Genomic DNA, 16,603 nt, shown 5'->3' on the forward strand with positions numbered 1-16,603 from the left:
TTTTTCTCTCTAGTATATCCTGTGTAGATGCTGTGATTCAGTATATTGTTTGAAATATTCTGGGTTGGTTGGTTATAGAAAGCAAAAGTTAACTCAAAGACAGGTTATTAATGTTAATTAAAGACAGATACTAAATATTCTACTACAATGTCTCCCAGGACAATGTGTGATGTTACTTCCTGTTTGGGGGAACGATCTTTGAACTCCTTTTAAAAAGCAGTAACAACAATGAACAGCTCATTTGTAACTGAAGAAGCTTCAGTATTTCTAGTAGCCTCATCATTTTCTAAGGCCAGTATGTTTGCATTCAGGTGGTGAATTTGTCCTTCCATGGTTCATATTATATAGCTCCTTTCATTCCTATCCATTTTCCAGAGCAGCTAGTTCTTAGCAACCATTTTATTACTACCATCAGAAAATCATGGTTGGGACAAGAACAGGAATGGAAAATACCTGGCAATATTAGCCACTGTTTTCCCACCTGTATCTGTGGGATATATTTATTGTTAAGTCTGAGCATGGTCTCAGATATACTTCTCAACTAAAGGCCAAAAGTATTTGGTACTGGTTGATCAGATTTCCACCAGACTAAAAACTTTTTGCCATCCCTGGGTGAGGGCTAGTGAAATTATTGTCTATAAACAATCTTTGAAGAAAGCATAGCCTTTGGGTAAAGCCTTTCTTCTCATTTCATTATATTCTATGAGAATATTAAAAATGGAAATAGAGTAGGCAAGAAGACACATTTAATATAAATAATATTATGCTGTTCTCCTCTTTATAAGAATGTCTCCTTACACATAACAAATCACTTTGTATAAATATTTCTTTGCTGTGTTCCTAAGACCAAAATGCATTTTTGAACATATTTGGGACAGAATTTGTGTTATACAATCACATTTCCCCACATGTAACTATTTGTGAGCTACTGCCTCCAAGTCACACGATTAAATTTTAGATCGTTTTGGGGAGGTCATGGTCCTGGGATATCATCTGATAACTTGGCAAGTAATCAAACATTGTCCTGTTAATTTGGGAGTAAAAGCATTGTCTATTTTTATCTCCTTGTAGGAGATGAGTCTAGTGTTATTCTTATCTAAGTAGCATGTTCGTTTATTAGATCTGTTATCAATGGTTTATTTACAGTTTACCAGAGCTCTAGATCTGCATGTTCCTAGTTGGTTTTGATGTACCCTACATAAATAAACCTGCTGGGAAATCACCTCATCACACCCATATAATCATTCTCATCATCATAACTGAAATTTATTGATCTTTTAATACATTCAATGCATTCAGGGTCTTACATATCTTATCTCATTTTAAAACAATCCTATTATGTAGTTCTGTTATCACTGCTTCTCAGGTGATGACTGAGGACCCAAAGGGTAAAGAGCTTGATCATGGTCATATGGCTAATAAATGATGAAGCCTGATTTAAAATACAGACTTATGACCCTCGAGCCCGTGCTATTAGGCACTGTGCTATACTTATGCCAAGATTATCCTTCCAGCATTTTCTCAAAGTGGTTTTCTGTAGACTATCAAGTAACTAGTGTCAAGGAGTCTCAATTGCATATTGGTTATAAGCATGGACTCTGGTTTCAGAATACTGAAAATCTTCTAAATTCCTAGTTCTTAAGTAGGGAGATGGTACATATCAGACTTCCCCGGGGAAATTCTCTACACAGGATCACTCCCATTTCTCTTCCTTTCTGTTCCACAAATGGAACTGGGTGTTGGGGTAAGAACAAGATTAGAAGGAAAAAATGAAGACAAGTACATCTGTATTACTGAAAAAGTTTCCCGTTTTCCTGTTTGCACTGAATTTTTGAACTAATAATCAGAGAAACTAGATTTTACACTGTTACTCAGAGAGATATCATGTCTGTATCTGCAATGTGCCAGTGAAAAGAAGTCATGAAAAAAATTATAACCATGGATGGGTGGATATATTTGTAGACTTACATTGAAACCACTGACAAACAAAAATATTTAATGTAAAGCTTCCTTTTCATTTACCTACCTGCCGACTCCAGAGTTCACATCCTGATTCTTTCTTCAACAGCCATTGGTGTTTTAAAAACCAAAGGCAGGGCAGGGACCAATATTTCTGCACTGCGTTTGGTCTTTATTGTCAACCAATACAATAGCATGAATTGCGGATAAAAAAATTGCAAAGTTTGGCAAAGGCAACATTTACAGTCACACTGTATTGCAGTACAAAGAAAATTACATATTTAATTTTGTCTAATATGTCCTCTGATAACCACTTTTTACATAAAATTGAAATTCTAGAGATATCGTCCAAGGGACATAATTAGAATTCTCAGAATATAAATGGTTAGAATCAACAGATACAAGAAGGAAAGTGTTTTTTAAGTTCTTTTCTAAGAAAATATTTTTAAAGAAGCACAAAGTACACTTGAACAGGTGATAATTTGATAATATATAACCCAGCTATAACTGATGCTAAACATTCTGAATACAGATGCAAATAAACACTTCTTCTAAGACAAGGTCAATCTGCAACATTATAGCTTTCACACAGTAATTCTATTTATTTTTAAGCATAGTGAAAAGACTGATGTGGCTTTTGGTCATACATATTAAAAAAAAAAAGCTTCAACTCAGTAGGGGTTGAAGTAAGTCTTAGAAATTGGTAGTAGCAAGTAAGCTAGGTAGGAATGGCAACCAATTTAAGAATTATAATGGTCCTTATTTTGAATTGCCTCCATTTACTCTGGGGAAGAAGATCTATTTGTAAAATGACCAGGGGTTTTATAGCTCTGCTTCTTGCTTTCAGACATGGTTCCTGGGGAGAAAACACGTGAATCCCTCAGTATGTTCCCAGTGGCTGCCACTTTCAGACACCTTGAAAGCCAAAGAAAATCCCCCCGCCCCTGTAAAAACATTTTATAAATGGAAAGCCTACAAAACATGCCGATGTTGGAAGAGTATATCATTCAGAAAATTTTTATATACACCCAAGGAAACAGGAGCCATTAAATAGATAACTCTCCATACATGTGAGGCTAGAAATATTCAATCTTTATGAGAAAGATGGCTTCAAAATCTTTTACCTTTTACAATGCCAATTTTGGCCTGGGAGCACCTATTTATCTATCGACTTATCTTATATTTTGAACAGCACTAGACAGGAGGGCAGTGTTTGCAATCCACTCACGAAAAAAACGCCTGAAAAAGCAAGCCCCACGGCTGTCTGAAGCCTGGAAAGAGAACGGTTCTGCCATGGGTTACTAACCAGCCTCCGAATATCCCGCTCCGACTCCCACTTGATCTTGGAGATGGCTTCCTGGTGGGACTGATGCTCACTCCTGAGGTCCCCAGCCTTGATTTTATCCGCTTGGATCATGTTGCTCAGCGCCTCGTCCACCTGCTTCTTGGCCGTTTTCAGGTCCGCAATCTCCTGTAAGAGCTTAAGGCGCTCGGCATCGAACAGTTTCCGGGCCTCCTCACGGGCCTCGATGGTGAGCGCTGTCCTTACTTTGTCGCTGCTGCCGTCCCGGAGCGCGCACAGCGCTGATTTGAGCCTCTGGATCTCGCCATCCCGCACCTTCACTGTCCGGGCCATTTCCTGCTCGTGCTGCTTGATGAGATTCTCCCGCACGGCCTGCAGCTCCTTCATCTTCTCCTCGTGGAGCTTGGCTTTGAGTTCCGTCACCAGCACCGTGTGCTTGCGTTGCTCCAGTTCGCGGATCCTCTTGGCTTCTTGAGTCTTCTCTCGTTCGAGTTTAGATACCTGAGAGGCGAAAGGAGGAAGAGAGGTGAGCCTCATCAGAAAGATGTGCTCCTAGGCATGACTGGCAGCTCAGATCCCTGGGATCTCCTAATGCCTCATCTCTTTTCAAATTCTAGCCCGCAGCGGAAGGAGAGAGGGTGCCCGCAGAAAACCACAGGCCTTTTTATGCAGGGAGGACAGCATGTGAGGGCTTCCGTGATAGCTCAGTTGGTAAAGAATCTGCCTGCGCTGCAGGAGACCCCGGTTTGATTCTTGGGTCGGGAAGATCCCCTGGAGAAGGGAAAGTCTACCCACTCCAGTATTCTGGCCTGGAGAATTCCATGGACTGTACAGTCCAGGGGGCCACAGAGTCGGACAAGGCTGTGCCACTTTAACTTTCACATTATGTGAAAGGAGGAAATACCCAAGGATGCTTCCAATACTTTGTTCAGACAAATGTTTGATGTTCTGGGGCTTTACTATTTTGTGTGGTCTTCAGGCAAGCAGCACAGGCATCACCCAGAGGCTTATCAGAAATGCAGGGGATCCATCCCAGACCTATGAATGAGAACCTGCAGTTTAACCCATCCCCAGGTAATTACATACACATTAAAATTAGGAAATTGTGCTCTAATGTTTTTCATCTTGGTGAGGAGTTCAAAATAGATCATCTGGAGATCATTCTAGACTACACATCCCTAGTGAGGTCTAAACTGATAACTGTGCGTGTCCCAGGACACCCAGGACAGTCCATAGTTCAATATTTTGATCAGACTGAAAAACTGGTGCCTAAAGTGATAGCATAAAACATTTCCCTTTCTTTTTCTTCTTCTTCTTTTTTTGAAGAGAAGATAACTGCTGCTAAGGGGGAAGTGAGGAATGAAGATGGTTGATATGTCCTCAACTTCACCTTCCTTACAATAGCAACTTGGTTCCACCCTGCCCCCCTCCCCCCACCCAAATTTTTACAGATACACACACACCAGCAAAAACCCCTGCAGTACAAGGACCTCTCTGCTACAGGAGGTCAGTGGCTGTTATTTCAGCTACATGGGTGTCTGTCTGAATTCTTCACTACCTGCACACTTATCTCCCTTTCTCCCCCATCTATGTCAACACTTTGAGGAATTTAATAAAGTATTGCTTCTAATCGTTTTAGTAGCAAGGAGAAAAAAAAATTCTCCTGTGTTTTGTACTATTTCCAATGGTAATACAGGTCTTTATAGATAAGCAATAGCACTGCCTTAATTTGGCTGTGAGTTCGTCCCTGATTTGGTAGATAAGTGTGTGGCCTGGCATCTGTAGCTTAAAAAAGCCTCACTAGGCTCCTGTAGTGTCCTCCTCCTACTGTCATCGCTGCTGCCTGTCTTTGTTCCTCTGTCTCAGTCTTTTGCACACATACATACACAGGCAGTAACCTAGAAAAAGGGAAAAATCGGGCAGCCCCAGGAGTAATATCTAGGTGAGTGACACTGAGTCTTTGCCATTTGTAAAATTAGAACATTTTGTAAAATAATTGCTGAGCCTTTCTGGCTGAAAAATTGTAAGATCCAAATTCCTTATCGAAACAATTGTAATTATGACGTAAAGTGTCTGAGATTTTACTTACCTTAATGGTTTACCTACCTTTAGCTAGAACACGATTTTCTAAGTCCACGTGGCATTCTATGAACATTTGATTTTAAAGGTACAACAATTATTCCCATGTAGGTTATTCTAAAAGGACTCAGGACACAAGGAGATTTGGCGAAATAAATAGCCAGGCACCCCCAAATGACTGTTCTCGGGTCTTGCCTCCAGCCCAGCCCAGGTCCCCTCCCAAGTGTCTGTTAGCGCATACGTTCTAGAGCAGCGCTATCCCACATGGTGGCCACTAGCCACAGCGAGCGCTTGTGATACTGCAAAGTCTAAACTGAGCCTGGCCCCAGGTATAAAATACTCATCCCATTTCTAAGACTTAGTATGAGGTAAACAATAATATATCATTAATAATTTTTATATTGGTTGAAACTATAATATTTTGAAGTTTGTTGGCCTTGTGGCATGTGGGATCTTCCTCAAGCAGAGATCAAACCCATGCTCCCTGCATTGGAAGTGTGGAGTCTTAAACAATGGACTGCCAGGAAAGTCCAAAACTATATATAGTATTTTGGATAAATTAGGTAAAATAAAGTATACTATTACAATTAATTTGGCTTATTTTTACTTTTTAAAATTGTAGTTACAAGAAGTTTTAAAATCACATATGTGGCTTGGATTTGTGGCTTGCATTATATTTCTTTTGGATAGCATTACTTCAGAGTTCTTGGAGGTTCATTTAATGAATAGAGCTTTCGTCACACTGCTGCTGATATTCTCTTAGCAAAATCCTGTTATGATCTATGTGCCAGGGCTTCTTCCTGTTGGGGAATAGAATCCCAACACTTCAGCTGCCCCTTTCAGCTCTCAGATGACTTGGTTGGACTTTCAGCCCCCATTTGAACTCCTCATTCGCCATCTCAGGCATAGGGCAGTATTCTATTTTCTGCACACACCCTGAATCTCTACACCTCTGTGCCTGCCTAAGTTTCTTCTTCCTGATCTGCCCTTCACTCAGCTCCTTTTGGGATCCTCTCACTCCTCCTGACCCAGCTAGATGCTACCCTCTCTGGTCATATCACTCTGATCACCCAGGACCAAGCTCATCTCTCCTGCATTTGTCTTCTCAGTGCAGTTTGCTGACTCCTCCTTGCCGGTCTCTTCCACATTTTTCTTTATGCTGTTTTTTTTTTTTTTTTTTTTGCACACTTGTCTGTCCTCACCATCTCCTCGCCTACCCCACCTCGACTGGAAACTCCTAGAAGGCTGCCAGTGAGCCTTGTTCATCTTTGTCTACCCAGTGGTTGTCAGCACAACACAGAAGACAAAGAGCATGTGTGAAATTAAAGAATGTAAGCCGGTATGTTTCCCTGGCTGGCCTTGTAACCAGAGGCAGGAATAATATATCCTGTCACACATTTTAGAGAACATGGGCTTGCACTGTTACCCAGAGTAGCCCTCATCCATCCCTTCCCTGTATAAAACAATAAAAGGAAAATACCCCCAACATATAATGTCTGCCTGTGTTCTGTTTGATATTTCTCCCAATGCTTCAGTAATGGCAGCCTAAATCTTACTTCCATTTTTTTTTACAATGAACTGAAGAAGGACTTTCTAGACTATGAGTGAGCAAACAGTACCCCATGAGCCAAATCTTTCCCACCCCCTCCCCCTTTGTGAATAAAGTTTTATTGGCACACAGCCAGGCCCATCCATTTCCATGTTGCCTATGGCTGCTTTCATGCTACAATGAAGCTGAGTAGTTTCACAGAACCTCTCTGGCCCACAAAACCTAAAACATTTACTATTCTGTACTTCACAGAAAATGTTTGCTGATTCTTCTTTTATATAATGCAATTTTTGAAAATAGGGGCCTTATTTTTCACTGAGTTAGAATCTCTGATAATTTACCTTCCATCTAATTTACCTTGGGGAAATTAACTCAAGTGATAGGAAATTATCATCTTCAATTGAAGATGAAATTGATCATCTTCAATTTCAGCAGGATGTATTTACGTTCCTTAGGCATTTGGAACAGTATCATGACCATAAGAGCAGATAGGTAATGAGTTACTAGGGGAATTTTAGCAGCTCTTCCTAAAACAATGAAAAGCTGTAGTAAAAATGGATAAAGGGTAATGATTTCTGGGTTTGTATTTTGATTTCACCATCGACTGTCTTTAAGAAAGTTGCTTTATCCTGAGGATCTTTGATTACACTTTAAAAAATACCTGTAAAAGAGATATTTTTAGGATTAAATTAGATAATGAATGGGAAAGTAGCTTAAATTGTAAAGTACTGTAAAATGTAAGGTAATATTATATTGGATATAAGAGGAAATACTCATGATCTGAAATTATTTATGTGAAGTTCTCTGCAGGTGTATTACATTGTACAAGTTTGTGATTCTGTAATTTCTCTCAAGTTATAAACACTAATCTTTTATGTGTAGACTGGAGAAGAGATGAATGAAAAGGAAAAAAAAAAAGTGAAAATACAGGTGTATGGAAAATATACTCCAGCACAAAGACAAAACAAATAGGAACACACACTGGCATTTTCGTCCATCACTTAAAGAAAAGCACAGAATTCGAAAAAAAGAAAAGATATTGAATTACTTTTGGCACTTTTTAATGTCTATTTATTTGGTTGTCATGGAAACTGTCATTTTTGGCAGTATTTCTAGGTATGGTGTTTTTTTTTTTTTAACTTGAAAAGAGTTTCACTATGAAGGAGATATAAAGAATGTGACTGACATCTGGGAGGAAAAAAGAGCCAATAAAAATTTTGTAGTAAAAACATTTTCTGAAAATTATTTATAGCTTAGATTGTACCACTAAGAAATAGATTTTAATATCTTAATGTAAAAAAAATCTTAATGTAAATTATGAAAATGAGTATACTAAAAAATGAAGAACTACCCCTGAGTAATATGAAAAAATGTGAAGATAATACTTTGAAAGGTAAAAATTAATTAGTTGATTGAAGGGATAATCAATTTTTACTTGTGGAAATGTTATATGGACAAAAATTTCAGCTCCATCACAAAAAATAGTAGGCATTTATCGGGGGCTTAACTTACTATGTATTAATTAGGCACTTTTTTAAAGGCTTTACACCTATCATACACTTAACTTCCTAGGCAACTCTATGATGTAAGTGGTATTTATTACATCTGAATTTCTGATGAGAAAAGTGGGGAACAGACTCTACAGAAGCACAACATAAAGAAGGCTGATCAGGGTCCAGGTGGGCCAGGAGCCAGGTCAGGGCAGATCTCAGATCTCCTAGTTTGCTCTGAAAGCTTTGGCAAGCTGGGGCCCCAGACTCAGCCTTAGTTTACTCATGTGTAAACTAGGATTGGCGATATCTTTCTCATATGATTGTTGAAAGGACTGACTTCCATAATCCAGCAAAGTCCTTTGGATAGGCTAGAACACATGGGCAATTAATAATTATTAATATGCTTACTCCTTGGAAGAAAAGTTATGACCAACCTAGATAGCATATTCAAAAGCAGAGACATTACTTTTCCAACAAAGGTCCATCTAGTCAAGGCTATGGTTTTTCCAGTGGTCATGTATGGATGTGAGAGTTGGACTGTGAAGAAAGCTGAGAGCCGAAGAATTGATGCTTTTGAACTGTGGTGTTGGAGAAGAGTCTTGAGAGTCCCTTGGACTGCAAGGAGATCCAACCAGTCCAACCTGAAGGAGATCAGCCCTGGGATTTCTTTGGAAGGAATGATGCTAAAGCTGAAACTCCAGTACTTTGGCCACCTCATGCGAAGAGCTGACTCATTGGAAAAGACTCTGATGCTGGGAGGGATTGGGGGCAGGAGGAGAAGGGGATGACGGAGGATGAGATGGCTGGATGGCATCACTGACTCGATGGACGTGAGTCTCAGTGAACTCCGGGAGTTGGTGATGGACATGGAGGCCAGACATGCTGCGATTCATGGAGTCGCAAAGAGTTGGACATGACTGAGTGACTGAACTGAACTGAACTGAATACATGGTAGATATTAAATATTAATTTGATGAGCATTATTGCACATTAATATTTTATCATGCAATGTATACTAATACCAGAAACAACATAAACCTAAATACCCATATTATGGTGGTAAGATGAGTGCTGCTATTATTACATTATAAGACCTTAGTAACTATTTTCCTAATAGAGATGTTCAAAGATAAAATTGGGTTTCCTCAAGATGTCCTGAGTTTCTTGGTGACATCTCATCTTAACTTGGAAGACACTGCTTAATGTATACAAAGAAGTTATAGGGGGTAGGGTGGGACAGGGCCAGAGGGTGAGCACTGAACAGAGATTTGAATAAAAGACTTCCTATATCCCTTTTACCCCAGAGGTTTAAAAAAAAAAAAAAATCAGTAGGAGAATTTAATCCTGCTTCCGCTATGATAGAAGGAAGAAAATTCATGACTAGATTCCCAGGCTTCCCATTATATTTTCTTCTTTTGTCCTAATTCTAGTTTTGCCTTTGAAAAATGCCACTGTAAATTCTGCTAAGAGGGTGATGTTTGAGCTTTAATGTGATCTTAGAAATCTAGGATTAAACATTGGACTTGACTATTAAAGGTAAGGAGAGTTGAGAGGTTATTGGACTTGACTATTAAAGGTAAGGAGAGTTGAGAGGTTATCAAGACAAGACAAGCCAGCAAAAGGTTCAGCTTGGATTATCTGCATCAGATGTAGCCAGAGATCTAAAATGCACAGAGCTGGCAGGGGTTTCCATGGGCACTAAGTAATTCTCAAAAAGGAGATGGGAAGAGGGAAGGCTGCCGCCATAGGAATGTGGCTCATAAGGGCTTCTCTGGTAGCTCAGCTGGTAAAGAATCCTCCTGCAATGCAGGAGTTTCCAGTTTGATTCCTGGGTTGGGAAGATCCCCTGGAGAAGGGATAGGCTACCCACACCAGTATCCTTGGGCTTCCATGGTGGCTCAGTTGGTAGGATCCGCATGCAATGTGGGAAGACCTGGGTTCGATCCCTGGGTTGGGAAGATCCCCTGTAGGAGTGCATGGCAACCTATTCCAGTATGCTTGCCTGGAGAATCCTGAAGGACAGAGGAGCCTGGTGGGCTGCAATCCATGGGATCCCAAAGAGTTGGATACAACCGAGCAACTAAGCACAACACAGCATAAGGGAGATTTTATACAACCTGGGGAAGTAATAAAAGCTTCTCTCTTTTCATTTGTTGCTTTTAGTTACTTAGGTTTCCTGAAAACAAAACTAAATTTGCAGAAAGCAAGAAGTACTACTGGATGCCCAGTGTGGGCCCTGATTCTGCAAACTCTAGAGTACTAGCCTGAGGAGAGAGAAGGTTGGTTGGTTTTTTGAGAGCACCCTGGAGGCAACAGAGTGCAGTGGAGTAAGAAAGCATCACCTTGATCACAGCCTTAGAGAAGATGGGAATTCCCATTTTGGCTCCTCCTCTAGCTGTGTCACTGGGAGCAAATGAATTACATAGAACTTGTGTTCTTTCTCAGTGAAATCAGAATAGTAATCAGATGCTGCCTTTGTCCCAGGCTCTCAGTGAGGACTGCTTTGCAGTCTAAAGGGCTGTTCTAAGGGTAGAAACTCCTTTCTGGAGCTGACTCTGCCCAAAGCAAGCATCCCAGGCCTGCCATCCTGCAGACTTGACCCTTAGAGGCCTATCCTCTGCTCCTGCTTCATCCCCCCTGTGACTGTGGGCTTCACTGTAGCTGCAGGCTGCCTCTGCGGGAGAGAATGAAACCCTGGGGAACTGGGTAGGTGGATTTCACATCTCACAGCAATCCCAGGTGTGCTTACACACCCCGGGCAGCAGATCAGTGTCCACGGAGGAGACACACAGGAAAATACCATAGCTTAATGGCTCAGTGCTGGCCCAAGAAAGACAGATCTGGTGGAAATATTTCCTCCACCCAAGCCTGGGGTGGCCTGCCTCAATCAATACTATATTGTACTTATGCCATGGGGTTTTGGGGAATGTTTTAAAAACAATCATGATAATTCACTCAACAAGTAGGACATGTCTCCTACATGTCGGGAAGCACTGTGAACACTGGAGATCCCTTACTTAGGGGTCCCTGAAGCAGACATGGAAGCATAGATTTCATTAGAACAGGGACAGCAGGCAAGAAACAAGCAAACAAACAAATAACATAACTTCAGACGTAAGTTTCAGACTTTCACTTTCTTCATAAGTACAGAGTCCTGTGATTAAAGCACCACAGGGCGATGTGCGAGATAGAGTACATGGAATGAAGGGACAGTGTCATGTAACTTGGTGATCAGGGAAGGGTCCTGAAGAGCTAGAGCAGATTCCTTTCCTGACTAATCTCGACTATTTTGAAAGGACCTTAGCTCTTTTATGTTATCCATAATCTGCTCATTTTATAGATGCACAAATGCAGGCCCAGAAAGGTTATCCAGCACAGAGACCCCACCTGTGTTCTTTTCTCTCCACCACAGGCCCCATAGTTACATCCTTTTGGCCCCTATGATTGGAGTCCAGTCAAAATGACCTACATATCTCCATGTTTTTTCCATCAGTGCTTTACAGATCTTTCAGATAATTTCTACTCACCAGAAGTTGGCCGTGTCTAATATTTTAGTTTCATTTCCCTGCAGTGGAAATGCAGGCATCTATGGGAGAAGGAGAGGGGCATATCCCCCCCACCCCTTCCCCAACACACACACATACACACACTTCATTTCTCCATTTGAAATTTGCATAATAGGATAAAGAAAAGTTCTGACACTGTCTTCCTCTGCCTATGGTTTTCAGTCTTTTCTAGACATTCACATGTTTTAAGTGTAGCACTGGCTCTGCAAAACATGTCAACAACCTAATGCCCACTGATGAATAAATGGATGCAGAGAATGCGATATACCACCTCCCATACACACACAATGAAACATTCAGCCATAGAAAGGAAGGAAATTCTGTCATTTGCAACATTATGCCAAGTGAAATAAGCCAGATAAAGACAAACACTGTATGATCACACTTACATGTGGAATTAAAAAAAAAAAAAAAAGTAGAGCTCATAGACATAGGGAATGGATTGGTGGTTACCAGAGGCAGAATGGTTAGAAGATGGTTAAGGTGGTTAAAAGGTACAAACTTCCAGTTACATGGTAAGTTCTGAGGATGTAATGTATAGTATGATGATTATAGTTAACAGTCCTCTTAACAATATTTGAAGATTGCAAAAAGAGTATATCTTAACAGTTCTCATCACAGCAGCTGGGGGTATAGCTCAGTGGCAGAGCACATGCTTAGCATGTACGAGGCCCTGGGTTCAATCCCCAGTATCTCCATCTTCAGGGCTTCCCTTATAGCTCAGCTGGTAAAGAATCTGCCCGCAAAGCGGGAGACCTGGGTTCAATCCCTGGGTTGGGAAGATCCCCTGGTGAAGGGAAAGGCTACCCACTCCAGTATTCTGGCCTGGAGAATTCCATGGATTGTGTAGCCCACGGGGTCGCAAAGAGTTGGACACGACTGAGAGACTGTCACTTTCACTTCATTTTCACTTTCATCACAAGAACAAAAACCTTGTAACTCTGTGAGGTGATGGCTATTGACTAAACTTATTGTGATAATCATTTCACAATTTATACATATATCAAATCATTATGTTGCACACATAAAATGAACACAATATTGTACATCAATTATATCTCAATAAGACTGGGGAAAACAACTGAAAAAAGAGCACAGACGTGGGAAGAGAGGGAAGGGGAGTTGAAGACCCAGCCCCGTCACCAACAAGCACGTGACTCTGAGTGAACTGCTTTATCTCACTGAGCCTCGGTTTCCGCATTTGTAAAATCTGGATAATGACAGTGCCCACCTCAGAGAATGGTAGTGAGGGCGAAATGTGATAACTGAATTATAACACAACATGTCTGATAATATCTGCTCAAAAAACACACACACATAACTTAGGAAGTAAACACGACTATTATCCCACGCGACAAAGGAAGACACAGGTATTTCATAACCTGTGCAGGGTCACTCAGGTGCTAAGGAAAAGAGCGGGGATTATGTGAGGAGAAAACGCAGTTCTTACCATGTGTGACAGGTGGTAAACATTCAATAAAGTCCAGCATGTGTGACCCTGCTCTATCTGCAATATTCTCTGCAAATGTTAATAGGATGATTTGTCTTTCTGGAAAAACGAGTAATATCCCATCACTCCAAAGGTTTCCACTCTTTAGTCTATTCCCCTGAGGTTAAATTGTTATCCTAGCCTTGCAGTCAAACTGAGACTGTGAATTCACATGTCGGCATTGTTCATGTTCTCTCTCTCAGAGCCTGGGCCTTTGGTAACACAATCGTATTTATTTTAATAAAACTGCTTTATGACTTGTTTGCCCTCTAAATTCCCTTTGCTCTTTGGGGAATGCTGCTGACAGGCGGTGAGGCTTTGCTGTCGCCCCTGTGCTAGGATTATAATTAACTGCCACGGAGAAGGAGTCTGGGGGAGGGGCAGAGGGTGGACAACAAGGGCAGTGCTTTCATTTCAGAGCCTGGCTTGTGGTCTCTTGTCAGAAAGAGAGATGACCCCTGACTGCTGGCTTAGACACCAGTGCCCAGCCCTGGATAAACAGGCAAGATAAACAGCTCTGTCCACAGTCAAGAGTTACCCCTTTTAAAAGGCTAGCACATGTGGGAAATGGCAGGGTTGGGAGCTGCAGGGCCTCCGCCTCTTTAAAATCTCATGAGCTTGCTCCCTGTAAACCAGGGGCAGGTTATGGCTCCCAGTACCCAGACGGAGAGCCTTCTTCCCATGAAGGTAGTTTGTCATCCTGCTGTTACTACAATTAAAGCAGCCTGCCTCCCTTGAAACGCTATGTTACCCCAGGGAAAGTTAAAACCAATGAAATGTTCATAGTTTGTCGACCTGGAAGGAATTGCGGGGTGGAGTGTTTGTCAACACGAAGTCAAAGAACCACCTCCACGGGGACTGTCTGGACCGTGTGCTGGAATTGCAGTCCTGAGCCTCATCACTCCTACTTTATCAGAATCTTTGGACTCTGGGCCCAGGGATCTCAATTTTTAATAAGTTCCCTCCGGTTATTCTAATTTCCAGTGATGCTTGAGAGACAAGGATATGGAGAAACAGACTCAGTCATCTGAATTACAGATCGACACACTGAGAAATTGAAATTTGTCTCTGGGGAGACAGAAAGGCAATATTCTGGTTTTCTGACTCTTACACAAACATTTTTGACTTTGATTTTGTTTGTTTTGTTTTATGACACCACCTTCTTTTTAACTTTATGGAAACTGAAAAATACCCTTCATAAACTTTACACGGGGGCCTGCTTATCCAAGGTCAAGGCTTAACTGAGACAGGGGGCCAGCAGCTTTGGCCAATCCAAGCTTTATTACTGTTCAAACCAGGAGAAATACATTTGGGAGAAAAGAACTAATTAAAATGTAATGGTAAAGTCAAGGAAGAAGAGGCAGTAAAAAAGAGTAAGGATATATGTTGTTTGTGACTTGATTAAGAACATTTCCTTACTGCACACAGAGTTATCTCTTTAAGGCAATTTTACACTGACATGATTGTCTCTACTTTGCAAAAATGTCTTACACCTGTCACATATTTCAAAATGATTTCCTGTCTATGACTCTGTTTGATATCCATACCGCTCTAATAAGAGAAGCATTAGCATATTCATTTAATGGATGAGACTCAGAAGCAAAGAAACTTCCCTAAGTCTAATTAGCAACTGACTCAAGCATACCAGATATGGAAGGGATATTACTATGAATTTTTTTTTTCAGAATTTACTATGTGCCAGGCAGCTCTCTGAGCATCTGACATGAATTTTCTCATATACTCCTCATCACTCCTTTATGTACGTGTCTAATTTAAACCTCCTTCCAGCTCTACAGGATAATAGTAAGGTATAAGGATAGAAATCACCTTTCAGTCATTCATCTACTCATTCAACAAATATATGTTGAGCTTTTCAGTCCTGGACATTTATTTAAGCTCCACTGATAGACAGGTAAGTGAGACTGCTGTCACAGAGATTACACTTGACTGCGGGGAGAGAAGCATTAAACAAGTCAATATATAAATACAAAAACTGTGCTGAGATGAGCCAGGAAAAGGCAGGCCTCGGGGAGTGTGTGGACCCAGGAAGTGCTCTGTTTTGGAGATTGTAGTCAGATGCTTGACTAGAGCTGACACTTACAGGAAGTGTGGAAGGAGCATGCCGCTGGCTGGGGAAGAAGAAGGGCAAAGGCCCAAATGTGATGGGTGTGTGTCCCCTGGTTCAGTGAAGAGGCTGGAGCAGAGTGATCCGGGGACAGCAGTGGTGGGAGATGAGTCAGATGATGGACAGCTGGAGGGGGGAGGTCCTGACGTGGTGGGGGAAGTCCTGTGACTGAGAGAGGTGGGCAGCCTTGCAGGGTTCTGAGCAGTGGAGTGACAGGATGGACATGCTTTACAAAGATATCTCTAAATGCCTCAGGGGGAATGACTACAGAAGGCAAGGGTGGGGCCCATCAAGGTCACAGGCTTATTCATTTGTCCAGAGGTGGTGGTGGTGGGGGGGGAGTATGCTCTCAATTTTTACATCTGGCTTTCTGGGCAGGCAGAGCTCATAAGCAGGGTTTTCTCATTTTGTGTGTATCCTGTGCTCAAATCCCTTCTGCCACACACAGGGAATCTCCCCAAGTGCAGGGGTTGTTGCCCCCTCTGGCAACTAGCAGACAAGAGCCCACTGAGGCAGGGCGGCAGGCAGGCCTCAGGAAGCCCCACTCACCTTGGACTTCTCCTGATGCAGCTCTATCTGGATGTCTGTGAGCTTGGTCCTGAGGTCTTCGTTGGCAGCTTGAAGGGCGACAATGAGCGCCTCGGGCTTCTCGCCCTTATTTCGCCCTTTCTTGGACATTATTCCTTTCTGAATGGAGTCTGTTGGTGTTGAATTCCTCTCAAGCAGGGGCTGCCATGTTCCTGCGGCTTCTCCTGGGTGCGATGGCTCAGCAGCTACTGCGTGTTGCCCCTCGGGAAGGTCTCCTCAGCCACTGCCCTGGAAGCCCTGGGGGAGGCAGAGACAGCAGTTACTGCCACAACGGAGACCTGGGCCGCGTACCCGTCAGGCACTGTCTGAACTGCCTGCGAGAGCCCCTTCCTAAGGGCTCCCAACCACTTGGCACATGAATTTAGGGCTGTCTTCCCAATGGGCTAGTCTGGTCATGTCAGCGCCCTGCTTAAAATCCTTCAAAGACCTATGAGTCCATATACGAGTGTATC

The 16,603-nt window shown here is 41.9% G+C and overlaps 1 protein-coding gene and 1 non-coding gene across 3 annotated transcripts in view; one reads left to right on the forward strand and one right to left on the reverse strand.

Annotated features, from left to right (window-relative positions):
- JAKMIP2 (janus kinase and microtubule interacting protein 2) overlaps positions 1–16,603 on the reverse strand; it is a 192,974-nt gene that overhangs the window by 53,130 nt on the left and 123,241 nt on the right. For both annotated transcript variants that reach the window (XM_055557644.1, XM_055557633.1), the window contains exons 2-3: positions 16,113–16,388; positions 3,266–3,763 (exon numbers count right to left, since the gene is read on the reverse strand). In XM_055557644.1, the coding sequence (XP_055413619.1) occupies positions 3,266–3,763; positions 16,113–16,241 (627 nt within the window). In that variant the 5' untranslated portion in view covers positions 16,242–16,388. The remainder of the gene's footprint in view (positions 1–3,265; positions 3,764–16,112; positions 16,389–16,603) is intronic.
- On the forward strand, positions 12,576–12,647 carry TRNAA-AGC (transfer RNA alanine (anticodon AGC)). The gene has a single exon. It is a non-coding gene; the product is annotated as a tRNA-Ala (tRNA).

This window comes from Bubalus kerabau, chromosome 1, assembly GCF_029407905.1.
Source record: "Bubalus kerabau isolate K-KA32 ecotype Philippines breed swamp buffalo chromosome 1, PCC_UOA_SB_1v2, whole genome shotgun sequence".
In the NCBI taxonomy this organism is placed as follows: domain Eukaryota; kingdom Metazoa; phylum Chordata; class Mammalia; order Artiodactyla; family Bovidae; genus Bubalus; species Bubalus kerabau.